The sequence below is a fragment of the Aythya fuligula genome, chromosome 10 (genome assembly GCF_009819795.1).
Source record: "Aythya fuligula isolate bAytFul2 chromosome 10, bAytFul2.pri, whole genome shotgun sequence".
Lineage (NCBI taxonomy): Eukaryota > Metazoa > Chordata > Aves > Anseriformes > Anatidae > Aythya > Aythya fuligula.
Window position 1 is genome coordinate 12,715,730 of NC_045568.1, and position 23,099 is coordinate 12,738,828.

At 68.4% G+C, this 23,099-nt stretch overlaps 2 protein-coding genes across 2 annotated transcripts; both read left to right on the forward strand.

Moving 5' to 3' along the window:
- The first annotated feature begins 1,045 nt into the window (after nucleotides 1–1,045).
- CCDC71 (coiled-coil domain containing 71) lies at nucleotides 1,046–4,985 on the forward strand. The gene is made up of 2 exons (XM_032194374.1): nucleotides 1,046–1,075; nucleotides 3,066–4,985. Exon 2 carries the CDS (start codon nucleotides 3,127–3,129, stop codon nucleotides 4,306–4,308), a length of 1,182 nt encoding a protein of 393 aa, XP_032050265.1. The 5' UTR covers nucleotides 1,046–1,075; nucleotides 3,066–3,126; the 3' UTR covers nucleotides 4,309–4,985.
- A 5,909-nt stretch (nucleotides 4,986–10,894) lies between these two features.
- On the forward strand, nucleotides 10,895–23,035 carry LOC116493119 (laminin subunit beta-2-like). The gene is made up of 35 exons (XM_032194262.1): nucleotides 10,895–10,909; nucleotides 12,115–12,160; nucleotides 12,701–12,876; nucleotides 12,973–13,096; nucleotides 13,171–13,244; nucleotides 13,325–13,513; nucleotides 13,588–13,651; nucleotides 13,728–13,930; nucleotides 14,009–14,129; nucleotides 14,320–14,508; nucleotides 14,588–14,767; nucleotides 15,287–15,399; nucleotides 15,518–15,597; nucleotides 15,763–15,919; nucleotides 16,030–16,182; nucleotides 16,257–16,415; nucleotides 16,499–16,620; nucleotides 16,996–17,116; nucleotides 17,323–17,515; nucleotides 17,695–17,838; nucleotides 17,977–18,208; nucleotides 18,329–18,492; nucleotides 18,575–18,799; nucleotides 18,987–19,201; nucleotides 19,278–19,374; nucleotides 19,794–20,169; nucleotides 20,241–20,425; nucleotides 20,733–20,962; nucleotides 21,088–21,291; nucleotides 21,381–21,525; nucleotides 21,610–21,817; nucleotides 21,902–22,043; nucleotides 22,302–22,478; nucleotides 22,551–22,707; nucleotides 22,902–23,035. The coding sequence occupies exons 1-35, from the start codon at nucleotides 10,895–10,897 to the stop codon at nucleotides 23,033–23,035; spliced, it is 5,514 nt and encodes a 1,837-aa protein (XP_032050153.1).
- The last annotated feature ends 64 nt before the right edge of the window (nucleotides 23,036–23,099 follow it).

Genomic DNA, 23,099 nt, shown 5'->3' on the forward strand with positions numbered 1-23,099 from the left:
TCCCCGGTCTCCCGGTCCTCCTGCCCCCCAGTTCCCGATTCCCCATCCCCCAGACCCCCCAGTTCCCCACCCCCGCAGTACTTTGATTTCCCAGCCCCCCGGTTCCCCGGCACCCCAGTCTGCCCAGTCTCCCAGTCCCCAATCCCTCAGTCTCCCCAGTTCCCCCAGTCCCTCAGCATCCTGGTACCCCAATTCCCCATCCCCCAGTCTCCCCAGTTCCCCCAGTCCCTCAATTCCCCAGCCCCCCGGTACCCCGGTCCCCCAGCATCCCAGTACCCCTGGCCTCCCAGATCCCCCAGTCTCCCAGTTCTCCTACCCCCCAGTTCCCCAGTCCCTGGTCCCCCAGACCCCAGTTCCCCCAGTCCCTCAGCCTAACGGTACCCCAATCCCCCAGCCCCCCGGTTCCCTGGTACCCCCAGTCTGCCCAGTCCCCAATCCCCCAGTCTCCCCAGTTCCCCCAGTCCCTCGGCCTCCCCGTACCCCAATCCCCCAGCCCGCAGCCCCCCGGTTCCCCAATTCCCCCCCCGTGTCCCGGTGTCCCGGCGCTGACCGCCCGTCCCGTCGCGCCCCCACGTGGCGGTGCAGAGGAAGCTGTTGATCGCCTCCCGCGGGCCGTGCCCGGTGACGGTGTCTGCGGGCAGCACGGTGTTGTTGATGTCCACGTGCAGCACCAGCCGCCGCCGCCCCGCCCGCCCGCTCATCGCCCCCGCTACCGGCACCGGCACCGGAACCGGAACCGGCGCCGCGGCTCCGCTTCCGGCACCGGACGGAGGGGGCGTTGCCATGGCAACCGGGCACGCGCCGCGCGGTGGGCGTGGCCACGGTGGTGGGCGTGGCCTAACTCCCCTCCCTCCCCGCACCGGGCGCGCGGAGGGGGCGTGGCCTGAGCCCACCTACCGGGGGGCTTGGTGGGCGTGGCCTCGCCCCGCGCACCGGCGGCGGGAGGGGCGTGGCTTCGCGAGGAGGCGGAAGCGGAAGTGGGCGGCGCTTCCGGCGCTCCGCGGGCGGCCATGTTGGAGCGGCGGCGGCGGCGGCGGCGGCGCGGCGGAGGCGGGCGCGGCTGTGGCGGCGGGCGGTAGGTTGGGGCCGGGCCCCGCGCTCCCCGGCCGGGGGCGCTGCCGAGCTCCTCCCGGCCGCTGTCGAGGCGGAGCCGCGGCTGTGCGGGCCCCGCCCCGCTGCGTTCCCCGCCCCCTCCCTCCGGGGCCCGGTAGGGGCTGAGCGGGGGGGGCCGGGCCCGGGGCGTCCCCGCCGCATCCCCCCCGCCGGGCCCTGCAGGCGCCGCCCGTCCCCGGGAGCCCCCCCTCGGGCGGCCCCGCCGAGCTCCCGGGGCGCCTCCCTGCCCTGCCCGCTGCCTGCTGCCGGTACCGGGGGCTGAGCGGCGGCTGTCGCCCCTCTGGCGGCTGGGAGAGGTCCCCGGTGGGGCGTTAAGCGGGCAGGCGTGCCGCCCCGCGGGCAGTGCAACTCGGCGTTTGCCTTTTTCTTGGCATCTTCCCTGCCGTGACCCGCAGCACACGGAGTGGGGCTGCAGGGACGGGCGGGAGCCGTGTGGCCGTGACCGCCTCTGACCCCACGCCTCGTCCCGGCCGCTCCTGGGCTCGCACAGCCCGAAGCTCCCGGCAGCAGAGCCTGAGTTTGTGCTGTCAGCTGGGCTGCTCTGCTGGCTTCTCCCCCTCTGACGGGCTGGGATTAAATGTTGTGTCCTCGCCGGCCCCGCCGTGCCTGCTGCCCCCGCTCGCTGTGGAGCTGGCAGCCCTCGCCAGCTGCTGACAGCAGCCCAGCTCTGCCCGAGCGCCTCTCCCCTGCTGTGGGAGTTACCCTGAGTGTTGCAAAGCAGCCGCGTTATCCTCCCCCAAATCCCTCTCCTGCTGTGACGTCCGCAGAACACTTGACTGAGATTAGTCTGTCATGCGGAGGCTCTTACCCCCCCGCTGACCTGTGCTTCCCCTCCTGCCTCTCCTTTTGGCTGCTACCGAGCTGTGGGTAGTGTAGCTTCCCTCTCAGTGCAGCCCACAGAAACACGGGGCTCTGCTCCCTGATGGGCGCTCCCCAGCTGCTGCTCTGGCAGGAACACGGGGTGCCCGCAGTTCCTCGCCCTGCTCAGGTGCTCGTTGTGCCACTGCAGCTTTCTCCCCTGCACACTGCCCTCTCCACTCGTGCCTCCAACACTATCAGCGTGCCACTGGCAGGGATTGCTCACTGCCCCCTCCGTGCTGTTTGGGAGGTACCCATGAAGGTAAAGGTGTGTAACCTCAGCCACAGCACCACACAGCCCCGCTCTTTGCTGCCCTGCCTTCTGCGAGCACTTGGTGCTTTGCCCCAGCTGCTTCATGCCAAGGAACCCGATCTGAGCGCTGTCCCTCGGGCCGTTGTGCAGGCGGCCCTGGCGATGTCTGTTTCCTCCGTGCCTGCCCCACTCGAGCTTCCTACCTCCTACTCTCCTGGCAGCAGCTTGCTGTGACGGCAAGCTGTGAGCTGTTGCTCAGGCACAGGAGCATCAGCGAAGCACGGCTTAAACAGCTCCAGCTCTGCTCTTCGGAAGGCTGCTGCACGTTTGGCAGGGACTCGCCATCAATTTCTGAGCAGAATCAGAGAGCTGGGAGGTTGAATCTGACACTGACAGCGCTGAGGTGCCCACACTTCCCAGGTCATCAGTGGGAGTGTGGACGTGGCTCGGTCGCGGTGTTCTCAGTACGTGTGTGGGGAAAGGATTTAGGGAAGGGCAGGGTGAGAGCCGTGCGCTGCAGGCCAGGAGCGTCCCTCCCAGATGGAAACGGGCTGCGGATCTCCCTGAGCTACCCACCAGAACCCCGCACCTTGGGGTGGCGAGGTGGGACTGCCTGAAATCTTGGCTTGGGATTGAGGATATTTCTGCGAGGGAAGCTTTGAGTTTTACTGCAGAGAGAAATGCCTGGCAGGGCTTTCTTGCTGCCAGCCCGAGTTAAGCACAGCCTCCAGCCTGCTGGTTGTGAGTAGCCAAAGCCTGGGCGTGATGCTTCGGGTCCCTGCTTAAAAATGTGAGCTGCTTTCAGTTGCTGTCAGCTAACTGTCTTCTCTCTCCTTTTGAGGTGTCGAGGGTTATTTTTCCAGTAATTTGGACCTTTTTGAAGCGCCCGATTGCCTAATGCCATGAATATTGCAGTGAGCAATGCGGAAGAAAAAGCTGTCCATTCCTGGTCGCGAATTTCCTCCGCGGGACACAAAGTGCTGGAGGAGGCCCTGCGAGTCTTCAACCCCATGTCCAAGGACCTCTCCGACACGGAGACCCAGCTGGTGGCCTTCATCCAGGGCCTCAAGGAGGAGGGCTACCAGCCCACCATCCTGAGGAGCAAGGATGTGTACGGCTACAGCTCGTGCACCGCCGACACCCCCAGCCACACGGAGCAGAGCGCGCCGCGCGGCTGCGCCGCCGATCCCCCGAGGACTCCAGCCAGAAACGCCGTGGCCAAGGCGCCCGCGTCGCCCACCCGCCTCCCCCTCAGCCCTCCCAAAGTCTCCGCCCCGCCGGTCTCTAAAGGGAACTCCACCAACCTGCTGCTGAGCTCCTTGAAGCAGACGAGATCCGGCACGGCCAAAGCCTCGGCTGTGGGCTTTCCTGCCAGCATGTACCCCGACGTGTACCCCGCGGTGAGGCTCTCCGTGGTGCTGGAGGCTCTGGTGCCGCTGAAAACCCCCGCCGCACACCTGGAATCCAAGCTGACGCGAGGGCCTCTCGGGATCTCGCCCTCAGACCTTAAACTCCTCAAGGCCTCCGGCCCGCCGAGGCAGTTCCCTTCGGGCAAGGCGGCTAAAATACCGAAAGGTAAGAGGTACAAGCGTTTGGTAAAGAAAGCCCCCGCTTCTGCCACCCTCACTTTCAATCTTCTGAAGGGACCAAAGGGTGGGGTGCTGCAGGAGAGCAACGCCTGCAAAGCCTCGGGGGTCCTGAACGGGAGGATCACGGGCAGCTCGTCCCAGGGCTGCGCCGCGGCGCCGCCGTCCAAGGCCTTGAAAATCAGAGCTAAGGAAGCCCTGGTGCGGAAAACGGAGTGGAAGGATGGCAGCACTTACCAGGAGACTGTCGGGCAGAAGAGGAAACGAGCCGCCGAGGCGAGGGAAGCACCGCAGAGGAAGAGGTCGAACGCCATTCCTGTCCAAAGTAAGTCTCGACGGGCTCAGAGCACTTTGAACCTGCTGAAATTCCGGGCCATCAAGGTGGGCAACTCTTCTTCCGACGACGAAGTGAGGAGGAGAGCACAGAAGATTCTTCGAGTCAACCTGTCCCCCGTGATCCGAATTCAGCCCTTGTCCCACTCTCACAGCGTCCCCTGATTCGCTTTCACTTGGTCACTTTTTTTGTAAAGTAATTCCACACGAGCCTGACACCGGAGCGGGGCGAAGGCTGGGAGCGACTTTGGGTCTCTGGTGTCTGGTGAGGATACGCCGACTAACCTGCGGACAGAGCAGCCTGCTCGTGCTGCTCCTGCCCGCCCTGCCGCGCAGAACTGACTGCACCAGCACAAAACCACGTTTAGGCACGCGGGACGCTGCCCCTGCCCCGCGGCGAGCCGAGCAGCTCGCTTTTTTTTTTTCCCCTCTGGGCTCTCCTCTGAACGTGGCAGGCTGTGCGCTCGCGCAGGGGCAGGACACGTGACTTTCTCATGACATGGATGCACTGTGATAACGCTCTTTTTTCAAGCTGTACATTTACTGGTTTTATTTTGATCAAATTTTCTAACTTTATGATCTATATAGCTACACACCCCTACGTGTGCAGACAGCCCGGGAGCTGTGGGACGATGCACTTCCTCCCTCCCTGCGGGGTCGGGTCCGAGAGCTTTTGTTCCCCTTTCCCGTCAGCCAGTCTTTTGTTGAAGGTGCCAGGATTTCGCTGTGAGTCCGTGTGGTGACAGCCTGCTCTGGGCGCGCTCGGACGGCTCGGCAGCGGGCGGGATCGCAGCCACTTGTTTGTCTCTGACAATGCCAAGCAACGTGCAGAATTACCAGCTGATAGTGAGTGTAGTTTTAATCATACTTTCGGTATTACCTCTGCGTTAAAAAGTGGGGGAGCGTTCCTGGGCCGCTGCCTGCAGGTCTGCAGGGCGCCTCCAGGTGCCTCCTCCGTCCGTCGGTAGCAGAAGCTCTGGAATCACCTCGGGGATCTCCCTCCAAAGAGCGATTCGGCCGCAGAACCCGGTGTTGTTCCGCCCTCCGGTGCCCCCGCTGTGAACGTAGGATGTGAACTGTGCCTGTGGCAGCCTCAGGGCTGGGTTTGTTGAGCAGAGCTGCCTAAAAAGTCCTGCCCATGTTGTAACTGCTTGGATGCGTCGGGAGCAGGTTCCAGGGGCTGGGAGAGGAGACACCCGCAGTGTTTGAATGTATGGGACGCGTCCCACCGCTATCCCAGGGGGATGTTTGGGCCCGAATCAGAGCAGAGGCGTTGAGAGGAGCACTTCAGTGACCAGCACTTGGGCGTGGAGAGTTTCTTTGTGTCGGGTGGTGTGGACGAAGCAGGAGCAGGGAGAATGGCCACATGGGGATGGAGAGCGGCTCTGCTGCCCCCTGGGCGCTGCAGGGAGGCGTGAGGCAGCTGGGACAGCTCGGCAAAGGCTCTGCCCGTCCCCAGGAGGCACCCCAAACTGCTGCTGAGGGGTTTTGCCTGCGCTGAGAGGCAAAAAACACAGACCACACACTGGAGGAGGTCGGGTGTGCAAGCTCGGGTGGAGCTGGGGCGCCCCGTGGGGACCTGCACAGCCCCTGCGGAGCCCGGCAGCTCGGGGAGGGGGCCTGGCCCCGCACCCCGTGGTGTTGAGGGCTCCGCAGCAGCAGGGCAGTAATCCACTCGTTCCCAGCTCAAAGCACCAGGTGTCTGACCCAGTAATCTCTGCACGTCGGCCAAAGGGATGAGCTCTGGGAAGCCGCAGCTCCCTGCGTGTCAGCTCCTCTCCAGCACCTGTCCGGATTTCAGCACTTAACAGAAGGGGTCGGTGCCTCATCCCCAGCTCGGAGAGCGAGCCTGAGGCAGGGAGAGGAGAGAGAGGAGATTTGTGAGAGGGCAGAGGAGCTGGTGTCCCGGGGCACAGTGCTGGTGGAGGCTCGCTGCGGGAGGCGATGGCAGGCTCTGAATCAGGCGCTCGGCTCCGGGCTGCTGTCAGGGATCGTAACTCGCAGTGTTCGAGGCTGACCTGTGAATGCCGCTGGCTGGCTGCGGAGCAGGAGGGAATATTTTCTCCTGCTCCCGTGTCTTGAAATGCCTTGGCAGAGAGTTCCCTTTCCTGACACGGTGCTGGATGAGCACGGACCCTCCGGCGCTGTTCACCGGCCAAAAATCGCTTTGTCCCTTTTGTTCCCATCCCTTCGGGCCTTTCTCATTCCCACGCTCCCACATGCCAGCCCCTGAAGGCTCACGTCAGAGCTTCTCTTCCTGGCGGTGCCCTGAGGAGGGCCCTGTGGTCCCACTGCTCTGCTGGCTCCCCGCTCCCAGCCCCGTACGAGGGCACCCGGAGCTGTCCTGGGGCCTCTCCATGCACCACCAGACATCCCCACGGGGCGCCTGGGCTCCTCCGGGCTGAGCAGCTGCTCACCAGCAGGGCTGAACACAGCCCGAGCAGGAAGCCTGAACCTGAAGCCAACTTGTCTGGGTCCATCCCTCGCCTCCCTCCTGTTCCTCACCCCTCTGTGCCACTCCCTGCCTCCCCGCTCTGCTCCCAGGCCTCTGCAGGGAGAGGCAAGTGGTCAAAGTGTCTAGGGCTGTGCTGGGGGGCTGGCAGCGGTCAGCGCGGTCTCTTTTGGTGTTTCTGCACATCAGCAACGCAGAGCACCGGGCCCTGAGCTCCCGAGGCAGCGCTGGCCTCAGCAGAGCTCCCCAGAGGTCCCTTCCACCCGTAATTACTGTGACAACACTGGGATCATTTGCCTGGCGGGGCCCGGTAGCGGCGTGGCGCGAGGAAAATGCGTTGCCTGGAGTGTCCTGGTGCGTGCCGGGCGCGGGTTGTTCAGACCTGCTGCTGCGTTACTCACTTCGCATTCATCCAGGTGCCTCACCCGCGCTGCTCCGGGCACCCTGACAGCCCAGAGCTGGGCAGGCAGCACAGCGCTCCTGCCACCTGCCTTCCTGCCACTGTCACTGCCAGTGGCCAGCCAGGAGGCGGTCAAAGGGCCGCTCTTCAGGCCGAGTTCGTGGGAGTCCATCCTTCTTTTGTTCAGCTGCCAAGAAGCGAGTTTCTGCTTCGCCTCCAGCAGACAAGGCCCGTCAGCTTCCTGCGTGCCCCAGATGTCCGCCGGCGAGGTCCGCGGGGAAGAGCAGCTTGTCCAGCGGGGAGCTGACATCAGACACCGGGCTGAGATCCCGCTGCTCGCTGCTGGACATGTTCTGAAGCTCGTGTGCACTGTGATCACATTTCACCCCCTGCCTCTGCTTTCAGCTGGAGATGTTTCTCCTCGGCCTCCTCCCTGCGAGCCGCGCAGCGCGGCGCTGCTGCTTCCGAGCCGTTTGCGTTCCCCCCGAGAGCCAGCTGCAGTAGCGACCCTGTACAGAAATTCTTAAGCACTTTTCCGCAAAATAGGGGATTATTTTGTTACTCCTCTTTTGTAGCCTGCCGCTCACCCGGGTTTTCCTCGCGCAGAGTCCAGCAAAGGGCACCGCAGGGGCAGAATCGCTCCGGGGCCCAGCCAGGTTGGCCCCGTTCGTGCTGTGGGGCACGGGCTGCCGGGCAGTTCAGTGTGTCTGTGGGGAAGCGACAGCTTCTCTTCTCTTCCTGGCTGGCTCCTGAGCTCTGTCCCTGCCCATCCTGCAGCGGTGTGCCAGCATGGGAGCTGCGGGCCCTGGGGAACCTGGGGCTGCCCCTGTGCAGCCTCTGCTGTCCTCGTCCCCAGCGCCCAGGAGCTGGCCCCGCTCTCGGGGCTGCTGCCCTCTGGAAGCCCTGTTCCCTGCGGGAGCATCCGAAATGACTTCCCCTGCAGGGCTGATTAGGCCTCGCCCCTGGGGAGTCCCTTAAAGGCCTTATTATCCTCCGGGACTCTCCTTGTTGTCTTAATTAGCCCTTTTGGTTCCTGTCGCCCGCAGGCAGCCCCTGTGAGAGTCTGCTGATTCCCACAGCCCCGGCCAGGCACTCGAGGCTGTTACAAAAGAGCGGGTGCTGCAGAGCTACCCCCGAAATACCTCCCCTCCTCCCTGGGCACGGCCTGCAGAGCAGGGCACTGGGGAGTGCACCCCGGTCTGCCCAAAACCCCAAACCCTGCAACAGGACAAAGCTGCAGCGTTCCCGGGGAGCCTCCTGGCGCAGAGGCCGGGACGTGGGGCTCCGGGTCAGCACGAGCTCCTCTCCACCAGCCACCTCCACACCACCCCACTCCTCTCTGGCTCAGACCAGTGCCACCAGCACAGCCGCTGGTGGTGCCCAGCACCGGGGAGCCCCGGGTGACACGGGGCAGCAGCCACCGGCCGTGCCCAGGCTGCTGCTGCCAGCTCCACACTTTTGTATGGTGAACCCGCACGGACCGACCATCTTGTTCCCGAGTGAACTTTTTACTGTTTCATTTGTTTGTGTAGAATGTTTCCGAAGGTATATTTAATGTTCGATATGAGGCCGGGCCGCCCCGCTCTCGGTGTTGTATATTTTGGAATGGCATTGTTGAGCGAAAAGACAGCGTTGGTGTTATTCCACTCTTAGGAGGGAACGGGACAAAAAGCAGCCTGTCTTTTCTCTTAAATGAAGTGAACTTTTTGTTATGAAGTCCTCGTAGGTGTCCAGCCCTTCAGTAAAATGGTGCTCAGAACCGCCCAGCGTGTCTGGCTCTTCTTTGCTGCTGCTCCCAGCCCCGTGGGGACGCTGCGGGGTGGCCTCCCCGCTGTGCCCCTGCTCTCCCTTCCCCCCCTGTGAGGCCTGGGGTCACCCAGACTCCCCGAAGGAATGCCTGGATGCGGATGAGAGATGCTCCAGAGCAGCACCACCTCTATCAACGGGCAGCAGCCCTCATTCCAGGTCAGTTCCCAGCTCCCCGCCAGCCACTGCCCACCCTGCGGCCTCCCCCTGGATCCCTTTTGGCTGGTTGAACACAGCGCCCTTGTTCTCCGCCGGGCGAGCCGGCTCCGGTGTGTGCCGCCGTGCCGGCGGAGCGCTGACCCGGCGCTAACGGCGGCGGCACCCAGCCGAGCAGCGGCTCCTCCCCGTGCCACCGGCAGCAGCTGGGAGCTGGGAGCTGCCGCGGCGCCCGGGTGAGTCAGCCCCGGGGAGCCAGGGCGAAGTCCTCGGGCAGGGAGCTGGTTAAAGTGCTCGGCTCCCGAGGATGTTTGGGAAGCGCCGGCCGCCTGCTGAGCGCACTGAAGTGCTTCCAACGCTCAGCCCAGCGCTGCCTCCTCCCCTGCGGCTCCCCGAGCCACGCAGCTCGCTGCTGGTGCTCCCAGCGCTGTCCCAGTGCTGCCGGAGCCGGGGCCGCAGGCTCGAGGCGGCAGCTTCAAAGCGCTGGTGACGGAGGCGCTGGCAGAGCTCCCTGCCCCACAGCCGAGCTCGCTGTCCCCGGCTGTGGCATCCGCAGGCGAGGCGCTGCCAGCTGTCGGCCGTGGGGCAGCTGAGGGCACCGTGGCTCTGGTGGGACGTCAGGGCAGCCCTCGGGGAGCCTGGTCCCTCGGAGGGGACTGGGGATCCCTCCCTCCTGCTTACACCTCGCGTTTCAAGGCCAGAGATCCTGTTACAGTCACCTTTATCAGGTCACTTGTGATCTCCTCCACGCAAATCAGGTTTGCTTGGCAAGATCCTGCCGATACAGACGTGCTGGGCCGTGCTAATGGCTCTTTATCAGCTCATCTCCTTCCCGCTCTCTCCTTACTACAGTAGCCAAGGACAGTGGCCGGTCACTGCCCTGTGACCGGCTGAGCAGGGCCCTTCCCTTCCTCCGAGCTTCCCCTGCCACGTGCACGGCCGTGGGGCCACACATCCATCCTGCCCCAAACCTGTGGGGACCCACAGCGCTGAGCACAAGGCCCACGGGGACCCGGCAGGACCCTGCCCGCAGCATCCCTCGCCCTGACAAGGTGTTGGGGATGAGCTGAGGCCACGTCGGGGCATCCATCGAGCCCTGCCGGGCCCTGGGGGCTGTTTTATCTTCCCGTGTGCCTTCCTGCTGTATCTTCCTGACACCGTGCGTGCGGCCAGAGCACAGCCTTGGTGCGCGGAGCGCGTGGGTCCCCTTCCTTCCTCCAGCCTTGGCTGATAAAAGGCGCCGTCCCCGCGTGACAGCCAGGTCTGTGCCGAGCCCGGCCGCTCCCCAGGACCTCGGGATCTGGCGCTCGGTGAGCGGGGCTGGGCTGGCTCCGGGCTTGGCGGCGCCCACGGTGCCAGCACGGGGGGAGCAGGCTGGCTGCCCTGCCGCCCCGGGGCTCCGCGTGCCAGAGACGTGTCTGCATAGGCATGGGCAGGCCCGCACGGCGTGTCCCGGCCGTGCCACGCGTTGGTGGTGCCGCACCGCCGGGCACGGCAGCCCCCGGGGACGTCGCGCCAGCTCCCGGCCAGCCCACAGGGCACCCTCACGTCGTGCGTGGGCCACCTGGCCTCTGCCTCACCTTGGCTAAACCTCGGCGCAGGCAGGTCCCTCCCCTCGCCTGGCACGGCTCGCGGAGGAGGAGACAGGCGCCGGCCGCCCTCCTCCAGGAACAAGCAGCCGAGCCCAGCCCCGAGCCCAGCGGGTGCCGCGGGGGCCCCGCTCCGCAGCCCACCCGGGGCACGGCCACCTGCCCGCCGTGCCCGCCCCGTGCGCACAGGTAGGAGCCGACGTGGAGCCTCAGGGAGTGGAACCCCTCACCCTGGGAGTGGGCACACAAGGAAGGGGCTGTGGGGATCCTCCGGAGAGGGGCTGGGTCCTCCCACACCCACTGGGTGCGTCCTGGGGTGGGCACGAGCCGGGCTTCACCCAACGGGACATGGCCGTGGGGAGGGTGGGCACCCCCTGGGCATGCGGGTACCCGGCACAGCCTCGATGCGGAGCCGTGCCGCTGCCCGTGCCGTGGGGCATTCCCAGCTGGGGAAGGAAGCGGGGCCACGGCCTGGCCCCACAAACAGCCACACCAGACGGTTCCCAGGGCGTCGGGCGCCCGTCCCGCCGTGCCGCCCCGGTGCAAGCCGTGGCAGGCGCATTCCCGCCGTGCTGAGCCGGGAGCCCCGGGGAACGCGGCGCTGCCGGCCCACGAGGCACCTTTTGTTCCCCACCGGGGCCGGGGCGTGCCCAGGCTGCCGACGCCTGGCCAGGCTTGGCCCCCACATCCCCGCTGGCGGGCGGGCGGCGAGGGCCTCCAGGCAGAAGGAATCGGCAGTGACATTCCCGTAGCCTGGAGACCGCCGTCCCTTTCAGCGGGCAGCGCATTTGAATAAGAATCGTGCGCGGGGCGGGGGGCCCGGAGAGCCGCCCGCTGCTTTCCCATCGCCTCTCTCGCCCGGGTTCATTTCTGCACACCCAGCCCGTGGGCAGCGGGCCCTCGCCTCCGGCCCCGCACGCTGCAGCAGGACCCAGGTACCGCCGGCCCGGGGGCTCACGGGGGCTCGGGGACCCCTCGCGGGCACGCGGCCCCGTGCGGCATCTCCCGCCGTGTTGGCGCGGCTTCGAGCGGGGCTGGCGCCGGGGCAGAGCGTGGGCGTCCGGCTGGGCTCGGGCCCTGGCGTCCCCCGGGCCCCCTGCCCCGGGCTGGCTCCCGCGCGGGGACAGGAAAGCTGTGTTTAGGCAGCGCCGGGGCCAGGCTTTGATCCAGCACTTGCGAGGTTGGAAACAGGCGGTAACGGGAGAGAAGAAAGCACAAAAGGCAACTCGAGCCTAAATTTAACAGCGGGACCCCGGCCAGCTGCAGGGATGTCCTTGCCCAGCCTGCTCTGGCGCTGCTGGCTCCTGGCCCCAGGTGTCCCTGAGACCCTCTGGGGACAGCAGTGCTGGAGCAGGACACAGTGACGGGGACGGGCGCTGCCAGGGGCTGTGGGAAGGGGCACGGCACTGCCTTTGGGGGGGCTGCACCGCAGAGCCCCGTGGGTGCAGCCAGGAGTGGGGGTGGTGCTGCCGACCCCCTGCTCCCCGCGGTGTGTGGCTGTGCCGGAGCTGGGAGAGGCCTCGGCAGCTGTGCCCGCGCTGTAGCATCATTTTTGTGCCCCCAGGCAGAGCCCGTGGCTGCCCATGGATGTCCTGGCGCTCGCTCTGCTCCTGGGTAAGCACCGGCCCCGCCGTGCCCCGTGTGTGGCTGCACGCCCACCGTGCCCACGGCTGGGGTGGTCCTGGGACCCCTCCGGGGCAGCGGCCACGGGCAGTAGTGGCCGTGTCGATGCTCCCCGAGTCACTGAGAGCCTGGGCGCTGCAAATCCCAGCCAGGAATCCCAGAGGAATCCGGGCTGCGCTGAGCCCCGCGGGATTAGCGAGCGCCTGACCTGGCTCCCAGCTCCCCCCTGCAGCGCTCTGCGTGCCGGGGGCCCCATGTGAGCACCCGCAGCACACCCGCACCCTGCCCCCGGCCCCAGTGCCCCGCTCACCCACGCTGCCCCCCCCGGCCCCGCTCCCTGCCCCCCGGTCACGAGGCCCCGGCGGCGCTGCCAGCACCTTTCCGGGTCACGGAGCTTGGTGCTGCATCAGTGGGTCGGGACAGGGGACGGGGTGGGACAGCGTGCCTGGGGGTGGGGTGGGCGCAGCGGGTGCACAGGGGGTGTGGGGTCCTGGTGCAGCCCCCCAGCCCGTGCCCCTGCCCCTTTTTCAGCGGGGGTGCCAGCAGTGGGGGGCTGGGAAGAGCCCGACCCGTCCCAGGGCTGTGCCCGAGGCAGCTGCTACCCGGCCACTGGCAACCTGCTGGTGGGGCGAGCCCAGCGGCTGAGCGCCTCGTCCACCTGCGGGCTGCAGGGCCCCCAGGAGTACTGCATCGTCAGCCACCTCCAGGTGAGCCCGCAGCCCGTGGCACGGCACGGCACGGCACGGCACCGTGAGGCGGTGCAGCCCCCGGCCGCCCACCCCAGGGTGACGCTCCCGGCACAGGACTCGGAGAAATGCTTCACCTGCGACTCGCGGGACCCGTCCCTGCGCGAGAGCCACCGCATCGAGAACGTCATCTACCTGCACGGCCCCCACGGCGAGCGCAGCTGGTGGCAGTCAGAGAACGGTGAGGCCGGGGAGGGGGTGTCCCCGCGGGGGGGGTGCCTGCCCCAGCCTGGCCGTGACCGTCCCTCCCCGCAGGCGTGGAGCACGTCAGCATCCGCCTGGACCTGGAGGGCGAGTTCCACTTCACCCACCTCATCATGAAGTTCAAGGTAACGGGGACGCGGCGCGGCACGGCGCCAGGCGGCTGCGTGGTGCCCGTGGGCGCCCGTCCCAGCTCGGTGCCCCGCAGACCTTCCGCCCCGCTGCCATGCTGGTGGAGCGCTCGGCCGATTTTGGGCGCAGCTGGAAGGTGTACCGCTACTTCGCCTACAACTGCTCCAAGCTCTTCCCCGGCATCCCCAGCCAGCCCTCGGGGCACATCGACGAGGTGCTGTGTGACCAGCGCTACTCCGAGATCGAGCCCTCCAGCCACGGGGAGGTGCGTGGGGGATCTGCGGCGGCGCGGCGGGAGCGGGGCAGGGTTGGTGCTGACCCTCTCCGTCCCACCCGCAGGTGATCTTCAAGGTGCTGGACCCCTCCATCCCGGTGGCAGATCCCTACAGCCCCGACATCCAGGGTGCGTGGCGGAGGGGCGGGATGGGGGCTCTGGGAGGGACACGGCGGGCGCTGAGCCTGCTGCCTGCCCTGTGCAGACCTGCTGCGTGTCACCAACCTGCGGGTGAACCTCACCAAGCTGCACACGCTGGGGGACAACCTGCTGGACTCACGGCGGGAGGTGCTGCACAAGTACTACTACGCCGTGGACGAGCTGGTGCTGCGCGGGAGCTGCTTCTGCCACGGCCACGCCGCCGAGTGTGCTCCTGCACCCGGCGCCCCGCCGTCCGTCCCTGGCATGGTGAGGCTGACATGGCACAGCTCGACACGGTGCCCCGCGGGGCTTGGCGGCTGGGCTGAGCTGGGTGTTTTCCCCCAGATCCACGGGCGCTGCGTCTGCAAGCACCACACGCAGGGCCTCAACTGCGAGCGCTGCGAGGACTTCTACCACGACCTGCCCTGGCGCCCGGCCGAGGGCTCCAGCACCAACGCCTGCCGCCGTGAGTGCCCCGCACCGGCACCATGGCACAGCCACCCTGTGCCTGTTGGTTGGGAATGGGGTCCTGTGTGCTGTCCTGGGCGATTTTGAGGCCCTGCACGTCTGCTTGGGGGTTTTGGCACCCCGCATGTGTTGGCTCAGGGTTGGGGACTGGGGGTGCCGCGTGCCACGCTGCGGTGTCGTCCCCGCAGGCTGTGACTGCAACGAGCACTCGCGGCGCTGCCACTTCGACATGGCCGTGTTCCTGGCCACGGGGAACACCAGCGGGGCCGTGTGCGACGGCTGCCAGCACAACACCATGGGCCGCCGCTGCCACCTCTGCAAGCCCTTCTACTACCGGCACCCGCGCTCCGACATCCGCGCGCCCACCGCCTGCGCCCGTGAGTGCCCCCGGCCCCGCCACCCCCGTCCCCACGCCCCCCGGTGCCGCCAGCCCCAGCTCCCGTGGTGTCCCCGCAGCGTGTGACTGCGACCCCGCGGGCTCGCTGGATGGGGGCGCCTGCGACGCGCACACGGACGTGGCGCTGGGCATGATCGCGGGGCAGTGCCGCTGCAAGGAGAATGTGGCCGGGCCCCGCTGCGACCGCTGCCGGCACGGGGCCTATGGCCTCAGCCAGGGAGACCCACAGGGCTGCCAGCGTGAGCTGGGAATGGGGGTGGGCAAGGGGGCTGGTGGGTGGGGATGGGGGTGGAGGGGTTGGGATTGGGATGGAGGGGTTGGGGTGAAGGGGTGGGGATGGAGGGATGGGGATGGAGGGGTTGGGGGGGGATGGAGAGGTGGGGATGGGGATGGAGAGGTGGGGATGGGGTTGGATTGGTTGGGATGGAGGGATGGTGATGGAGGGGTGGGGACAGAGGGGTTAGGATGGAGGGGTGGGGATGAGGATGGAAGGGTGGGGATGGAGATGGAGGAGTTGGGATAAAGGGATGATGATGGAGAGGTGGGGATGGAAGAAGGATGGGGATGGAGGGATGGGGTTGGAGGGGTTGGTCTGAAGGGCTAGGGATGGAGATGTGGGGGATAAAAGGGCGTGGAACAATGAGGGAGGGCTGTGGGGCTGCTGCTGAACGCCTCTGGGAGCACTCGGGGGGGTGTTGGGGGCTGTGGCGCCGTGTGCCAGCCCATCGTGTGTGTGTGCACGTGCATGTTGTGGTCAGCCTGCCGCTGCGACCCGCGGGGCACGGTGGCGGGCAGCTCCCCCTGCGACCCCATCAGCGGGGACTGCTACTGCAAGCGCTTCGTGGCCGGGCGCTCCTGCAGCCAGTGCGTGGTGAGTGAGTGCCCCGGCCCCACGGCCCTGCCCCACGCACCCTGCTCCCCGCCATGGCACCTCCCCGGGGCCCGGCCGAGCCCCACGCCTGCCCCTCATCTCCCCCATCTCCCTGCAGCCCGAGTTCTGGGGCCTCAGCTACGATTTGGGGGGCTGCCGGCCCTGCTCCTGTGACTTCGGGGGAGCCTACAGCAACCGGTGGGGTCCCACGGCGGGCACGGGGACCGGGGGGGACGGGGACAGGGATGGGGAGAGAAAGGGATGGAGGGAGGGGGTCTCCGACCCTGGAGATGGAGGGGTGCAGGGATGGGTGAGGGCAGAGCCGGACAGAAGGACGGACAGAGGGACACACGGCCACCCCAGGTGCTCCATGGAGGACGGGGCCTGCCCGTGCCGCCCCCACCTCATGGGCCGGCAGTGCGACCAGGTGCAGCCCGGCTTCTTCTGCGCCCCCCTCGACCACTACACCTACGAGGCCGAGCAAGCCACGGGACACGGACCCGACCACCCCCAGCTCCCGGTGAGTGTCCCCAGCGTGGGACCGTGCACGGGGACACCATGCACCACGCACGGCCGTCCCCGTGCCCCGTGTATGACCCCCCCTGTGCACGGCTGTCCCCGTCCCCGCAGGGCGCCGTGCGTGCCGAGGTGCCCCAGGACTGCCCCCAGCACCGCCCCGGGGAGCCGGCGGGGCGAAAGGTTCGCCCGCGGCCCCAGCGCAGCCCCCGCCGTGCCCCCCAGCCCCGCGCCCCCCTGCGCCGCAGCCGCCAGCAGCCCCCCAAGGTGAGCTCCAGGGGGAGGTGGGGGCACGGCAGGGCGCAGCGGGGGTCCGGGGCTGAGCTCGGTGCCGTGCCCAGCCCGACGTGGAGCCGGTGCTGCGGAACGGGGCCGGGCGCATGGTGACCTGGACGGGTCTGGGGTTCGCCCGCGTGAGGGACGGGGCCGGGCTGACTTTCCACGTGGACAACGTGCCCTACCCCATGGAGTACGAGCTGCTGCTGCGCTACGAGCCCGAGGTGAGCGCAGCCGCGGGGCGGAACCGGCACGCACCGCGTGGCACAGCCCCACGGTGCTGATGGGCTCCTGTCTCTTGCCGCAGTCGGCCGAGGACTGGGAGGCCGTGGTGAGCGTCAGCTCCCGGGTGCTGCCCACCAGCCCCCGCTGTGGGAACCTGCTGCCCTCCGAGCAGATGTACCGGGAGAGCCTGCCCCACAGCCAGAGGTGGGCACGGGGACGGGATGGGGATGGGATGGGATGGGATGGGGATGGGGATGGGGATGGGGATGGGGATGGGGATGGGATGGGATGGGATGGGATGGGATGGGATGGGATGGGATGGGATGGGATGGGATGGGATGGGGATGGGGATGGGAAGGAGATATAGACAAGGGTAGGAGAAGGATGGTGATGGGAGCAGCCCTTCCACATGCTCAGAGATGAGGGATGGGGTTAGAGGTGTTGATGGGGATGGGGATGGCCCTGCCACACACTCAAAGGTGAGGGAGTGGGATGGGATGGGAACAGGGGCAGCCCCAACACGTAGGCGAGGGCATGGGGATGAGGACAGGGACAGGAAGGTGGCCTTCCTTTGCACAGGTACGTGCTGCTGTCCCGGCCCTTCTGCTTCGAGCCCAGCACCCCGTACGAGGTGACCATGAGACTGCAGCGGGCTGGCGTCACCCAGCGCCACCCCGGAGCCTTCATCCTCATCGACTCGGTAAGGGGGGGGCTCAGCACGGGTGGGGAGATGGGATGGGATGGGATGGGACGGGATGGGATGGGACGGGACGGGACGGGACGGGATGGGGTGGGAGGTGTTGGGGTTAGAGATGGGGATGGTGAAGGGGATAAGGATGGGAATACCCGGCCTGTGTGGGATCCCCAAGCCCCCATACCCCCTATTTCCCCCCCGGTGCCCCCCAGCTGGTGCTGCTGCCTCGTGTGTCAGAGCTGCCGGGCTTCCACGGGGCGGCGGCCGACGCGGCGCAGCGGCGCGAGGAGCTGGAGCGGTACCGGTGCCTGGAGGCTTTCCGCATGGCCCCCCCGCACACCCTGGCCGAAGCCTGCGCCCGCCTGGTGTGCAGCGTCTCGGCCCTGCTGCACGACGGCGCCCTGCGTGAGTGGGGCCGTGGGGACGGGGCACGGGGGGCGTGGGTGGGTGGGTGGGCGATGACGGAGCCGTGCGCGGTGCTGCGGGTCCGGACGGTGCCGTGCCTGGTTCAGGGGAGGGCAGGGGGTGGTGGCAGCGTGTTTTGGGGTGTCCCCATCCCCAGCTGTGTCCCTGCCGCCCCGCAGCCTGCCAGTGTGACCCGCAAGGCTCCCGCAGCAGCGTGTGCAGGGCGCTGGCGGGGCAGTGCGAGTGCAAGCCCCACGTCCTCGGCCGCCGCTGCGACCGCTGCGCCCCCGGCAGCTACGGCTTCGGGCCCCTGGGATGCAGCCGTGAGTAGTGGGGTCTGGCGGCGGGCTGGGCGTGCCAGGGGGTCCCTCTGTCTGTCTGTCCGTCCATCCGAGCCCCCTGTCGTGCACGGGGCTGCTCTGGCTGGCGGCCCCCCTGACCTGAGCCGCGCCACCCCGCAGCCTGCGCCTGCTCCCCGGAGGGCTCCGTGTCCCCGCTGTGCGACGCGGGCAGTGGGCAGTGCCGCTGCCAGCCCGGGGCCGTGGGCCGGCAGTGCGACCGCTGCCAGCCGGGCCACTGGGGCTTCCCCGCCTGCCGGCCCTGCCAATGCAATGGGCACGCCGAGGACTGCGACCCCCGCACGGGCAGCTGCCTGCGCTGCCGCGACCACACCACCGGCCGGCACTGCGAGAGGTGGGCGTGGGATGGAATGGGATGGGATGGGATGGGATGGGATGGGATGGGATGGGATGGGATGGGATGGGATGGGATGGGATGGGATGGACCCAGCAGACCTCACGGTCACCCTTGCAGGTGCCAGGACGGTTACTACGGGGACCCGGTGCTGGGCTCGGGGCAGCAGTGCCGCCCCTGCCCCTGCCCCGGTTACCCCGGCACGCGGCACTACCACGGGAGCGCCTGCCACGCCGACGAGGAGACGCACCACATCGTGTGCCTCTGCGCGCCTGGATACGCCGGTGAGGGGCAGGCGGGCACCGTGCCGCGGGACCCCAGCGCTGCGGCCGCGGGACCCCGGTGCCACCTCCCGTGTCCCCGCAGGGCCACGCTGCGACCGCTGCTCCCCCGGCTACTTCGGGGCGCCGGAGACAGAGGGGGGAGCGTGCCGGCCCTGCCAGTGCAACAACAACATCGACACCAGCGACCCGGGGGCCTGCGACCCCCGCACGGGGCAGTGCCGCCGCTGCCTGTACCACACCGCCGGGCCCCGCTGCGCCCAGTGCCAGCACGGCTACTTTGGCAACGCTCTGCAGCGCAGCTGCCGGCGTGAGCAGGGGACCGGGGACACGCGGGGATTCGGGGTGACACGAGGGGTTGGGGTGGGCAGGGAGACACGTGTGGGTTGTGCAGGGGATGGGGGATGTGGTGTTTTGGGGGTTTCTGGGGGGTTGGGGTGGGGGTAAGGGGCTGAACCCCTCTGCCTGTGCCCCATGTGTCTGCCCACCGCCCGCAGGCTGCAGCTGTGACCCGCGGGGGACGCTGGCTTCCTACTGTGCCACCGGTGCCTGCGACTGTGACCGTGCCACCGGGGCCTGCGCCTGCCGGCCCCACGTGGTGGGCAGGAGCTGCGACCGCTGCGCGCCCCACTTCTGGAGCCTGGGGGGAGCGGGGGGCTGCGAGCCCTGCGGCTGCCACCCCACCCGCGCCCTGCACCCTGCCTGCGATGCGGTGAGCCCCCCGGCACGCACCCTGTGTCCTCCAGGGCTGGGCGAGCAGGGGGCTGAGCACCCTATTTTCACCACAGGTCACGGGGCAGTGCCACTGCCGCCCTGGTTTTGGGGGCCGTGTCTGCTCCCAGTGCCAGGAGCATCACTGGGGGGACCCCGAGCAGCAGTGCCGAGGTGGGAGCACGGCCAGGGGACTGGGTGTGGGGGCTGTGGGGTGTCCGGGGATGTGGGGATGCTGGGGAAGGAGGGGGCTTGGGGATAGAGGGGTTGGGGACACAGGGTGGTCCTGGGGACGTAGGGCACCCTTGGGACACAGGGGGACCCTAGGTGGGTGGTGGGATTCTGGGGATGGGAGAGGGCACGGGGATATGGGGGATGCTGGGGATATGGGGACTCTGGGGACATGAGGGGGACACAGCGAGCTCATGGGGACCTGGTGGGACCCAGAGGATGGGGACGACCCTGGAGCCCTGGTGGGATGCTGAGGACATGGTGGGACTATGAGGACATGGGTGACCCAGGGGACCTGGTGGCACTGTGGGGACACAGGGACCCCCGGGGAGGCCGGGCTGTGACATCTCCCACCTCCGCAGCCTGCGAGTGCGAGCCGCTGGGCGCCGAGAGCCCGCAGTGCGACCGAGCCAGCGGGCAGTGCCGGTGCCGGCCGGGTTTCGGGGGGCTGCGCTGCGACAGCTGCCAGCGGGGCTACCAGGCCGCCTTCCCCCGCTGCTCCCCCTGCCACCCCTGCTTCGGGCGCTGGGACGCGGCGCTGGGCAGCCTGCGGGACTGGCTGCGGCGCCTGGGGGCACGGGCACGGGCGCTGCGCGAGGGGGGCTCTGCGACCCCGCTCAGCCCCCGCCTGCGGGCGCTGGAGGAGGCTCTGGGGCGCGCGGAGCGGCTGCTGGGAGAGGGGGGCAGCCCCGGCAGCCCCCTCCTGCAGGAGCTGGCCGGGCGGCTGGATGGCACCAGGCAAGTGTGCGCTGCGGGCTAGGGGGGAGTTTTGTCACCCAGAGGGGTCTGAGAGCTCTGCGCCCCCGCAGGACGGAGCTGGATGACTTCTGGAAGAGGCTGCAGGAGCTGGAGCAACATCTGGATCAGCTGGAGCAGGGAGACGTGCGGCATCGAGACCGGCTGGCCGGGCTGAGCCGCGAGCTGGGGGGGCTCAACCGAACCGCCTCCCGCCTCCAAGGTGTCCTCGGCACCGTGGCGGCGGCTGGGTTTGGGGGTGAGTGTCCTGTGAGGGGCTTGGGGACGTGGGGGTGGCCGTGCTGGGGACTCAGGGGTTATGGGGGGATATGGAGATCCTCGGAATAGAGGGACCCTAGGGACACGGAGGGGCTCTGGGGTTGTGGGGGACTTTGGGGACACAGTGGGACTCTGAACGTGGTGAGAGGATGGGACACAGAAGACTCTGGATAGCCAGGAGATCCTGGGGACAGGGCGAGACACAGGGACATGGGTGGCACGGAGCCGCAGAGGGATGCAGGGGACGCGGTGGCACTCAGGGGCCGTGGGGCACCCTCCACCCGCAGAGTCCTACCAGAGCATCGTGGCGGCGGCGCGGGCCTCGCGGCAGGCAGAGGCGGTGGCCAACGGCACGGCGGGCGAGCTGAGCGCGGCGCGGGCCAGGCGGCGGGCAGCCGAGCGGCTGCTGCGGCAGCGGGGCGATGCCTTCCGCCGCAGCACGGCCGCGCAGAGGAAATCCCTGCGGGAGGCACAGAAACGGGTGTCGGGGCTCAGCGTGGCCAGGATCAACGAGAAGGTGAGGGGGGATAAAAGGGGGCAGGGGGAGACCCCCCCTTTAGGCCATTTGGCCACCCAGAAAGGGGTCTTTCCTTATGTGACGTGCTCTGCCCACCCCATCTCCCCGTTTTGCCCCCCTTGCAGATCTGCGGGGTGCCCGGGGACCGGAGCTGTGCAGAGTCACCCTGTGGGGGAGCCCTGTGCCGGGACAGCGCGGGGACACGGCACTGCGGGGGCGCGGGGTGCTCGGGGGCCCTGCCCGTGTCAGCTCGAGCCCTGAGCAGCGCCCGCAACGCCTCGCAGCAGCTGGAGGTGGCTCTGGGACAGCTGAGTGCCGTGGCGCAGAAGGTAGGGGTGGTGTCCCCGTGTGCCCTCCGTGCCCTCGATGGGTCCTGCTGCCTTTTACACCCCCTCACGTGTCCCGTTCGTGTCCCCAGATGCAGGAGGTGCAGGACCTGGCGCGGGGTGCCCGCAGCCGAGCGGAGGAGGCGCTGGGGAGGTCCCAAGCTGCCCGCAGCCGCACGGAGAAGGCGACAGCACAGCTGCGGGACTTCATCCGGCGCATCAAGGCCTTCCTGGCGGGTAGGGCCGGCACCGGGTGGGCACGGGGCATGGTGCGGGGCGCTGTGCCTGCCCTGAGCCCACCCCGCTCCAATGTCCCCACAGAGGAAGGAGCTGACCCAGGCAGCATCGAGCTGGTGGCCCGGCACGTGCTGAACATCTCCCTGCCCAGCAGCCCCAGCAGGATCCAGGAGCTGCTGCAGGAGATTCAGGAGAGCATCGGGCAGCTGGACGGAGTGGACGCGGTGCTGAACAGCACGGCGCAGGGGCTGGCTGCAGCGAAAGAGCTGCTGGCACAGGGACAGGATGCCCGGTGAGTGGTGGGGACGTGCCGGCTGGGCAGGGGGCAGGGGGCTGGGGGCTCTGGCCAGGACTGGAGCTGCCGGTGTCACTGCAGGGAGCGAGCGGAGGGCGTGAGGGACGAGCTGGCGGGGACGCAGCGCGTGCTGCAGATGGCACAGGCACAGGTGACGGTGGCAGGGAGCGCCCTGCAGAGTGCCAAGGACACCATCCGGGCTGCCGAGAACAGCGCCAAGGAGGTGAGGGGCAGCGGGGCTGTGGGAACGCTGGGGAGATATTGGGGATGGGGACCTGGGCACGCTGGGGAGCGGGGTGGGTGCTTTGGGTGCACTGGGGGTGATGGGGTCAGCGCTGTGGCACGTTGCGGGTAATGGGCATGGCAGCCGTAACGGGGCCGGTGCCACGGGTACCCTAGGGGCACGGGGTGATGCAGGGCTGGTGTTTCGGGCACGGCGTCTCGCGGTGCCCGCCAGCAGCCCGTGCCCGTGCCTGCCCAGGCGGAGCGCAAGCTGCAGGCGCTGCAGGGGAAGGAGTCGCGGCTGCAGCGGCGGCTGCGGGAGCTGGCACAGCGCGTGGCCGCCCTGCAGGAGCGGGGACAGGGCGCACGGCGCCTGGCCCAGGAAGCCAAGGAGGGGGCGCAGCGTGCCACCGCCGCCTCGGGGACGCTGAGCCAGGTGAGCCCCAGCCCTGCACCGGGTGGGTTCGGGTGCGGGATGCTCAGCCTCACCGTGCCCCTGTGCTGGCAGGACCTGGAGCGGGTGACGCAGCGCTACGTGCTACTGAAAGGCCAGGTCAGCGGGCTGGCCGGGGTGTCCGGCGGCGCCCTGCAGCGGGTGACACAGCTGACAGCAGAGGCCCGGGACCTCCTGGACAAGGCCAACAGCAGCAAGAAGAAGCTGGAAGGTAAGGGGGCGGCACGGGGCGGGCAGCTCCCCATCACCCGGACCCCTCTCGGTGCCCACCTCCCCTTGGACATCTCCCCTCGTGCTCCCCGCATCCCACCCGGGGTACCCCAGCACGCATCCCCGTGGGTGAGGGTGGCAGGAAGGGTCGGGGGGGTGCCACCCACGCTGTGCCCACGCCGCCTGTCCCCGCAGAGCTGGAGCAGCACTTCGGGGCCAACGAGCAGGCGATGACGGCCAAGGCGACGCAGCTGCAGGCGCTGGAGCGGCAGGTCTCGGGGCTGCTGCAGGAGATCCAGGAGCGGGCCAACGCTTACACCACCTGCTAGGGAGCTCCGCGGGGCCGTGCCGGGCCGTGCCGTGCCGTGCCGCCCTCCCTTTCCACGCGGGACA

Coding starts and splice junctions, on each gene's coding strand:
- CCDC71 (XM_032194374.1), top strand. CDS start 3,127: ATGAATATTGCAGTGAGCAATGCGGAAGAAAAAGCTGTCCATTCCTGG.
- LOC116493119 (XM_032194262.1), top strand. Junction 17,839..17,976: donor CGGGCCCCTGGGATGCAGCC/GTGAGTAGTGGG, acceptor GCCACCCCGCAG/CCTGCGCCTGCTCCCCGGAG. Junction 21,292..21,380: donor TGAGTGCCGTGGCGCAGAAG/GTAGGGGTGGTG, acceptor TCGTGTCCCCAG/ATGCAGGAGGTGCAGGACCT.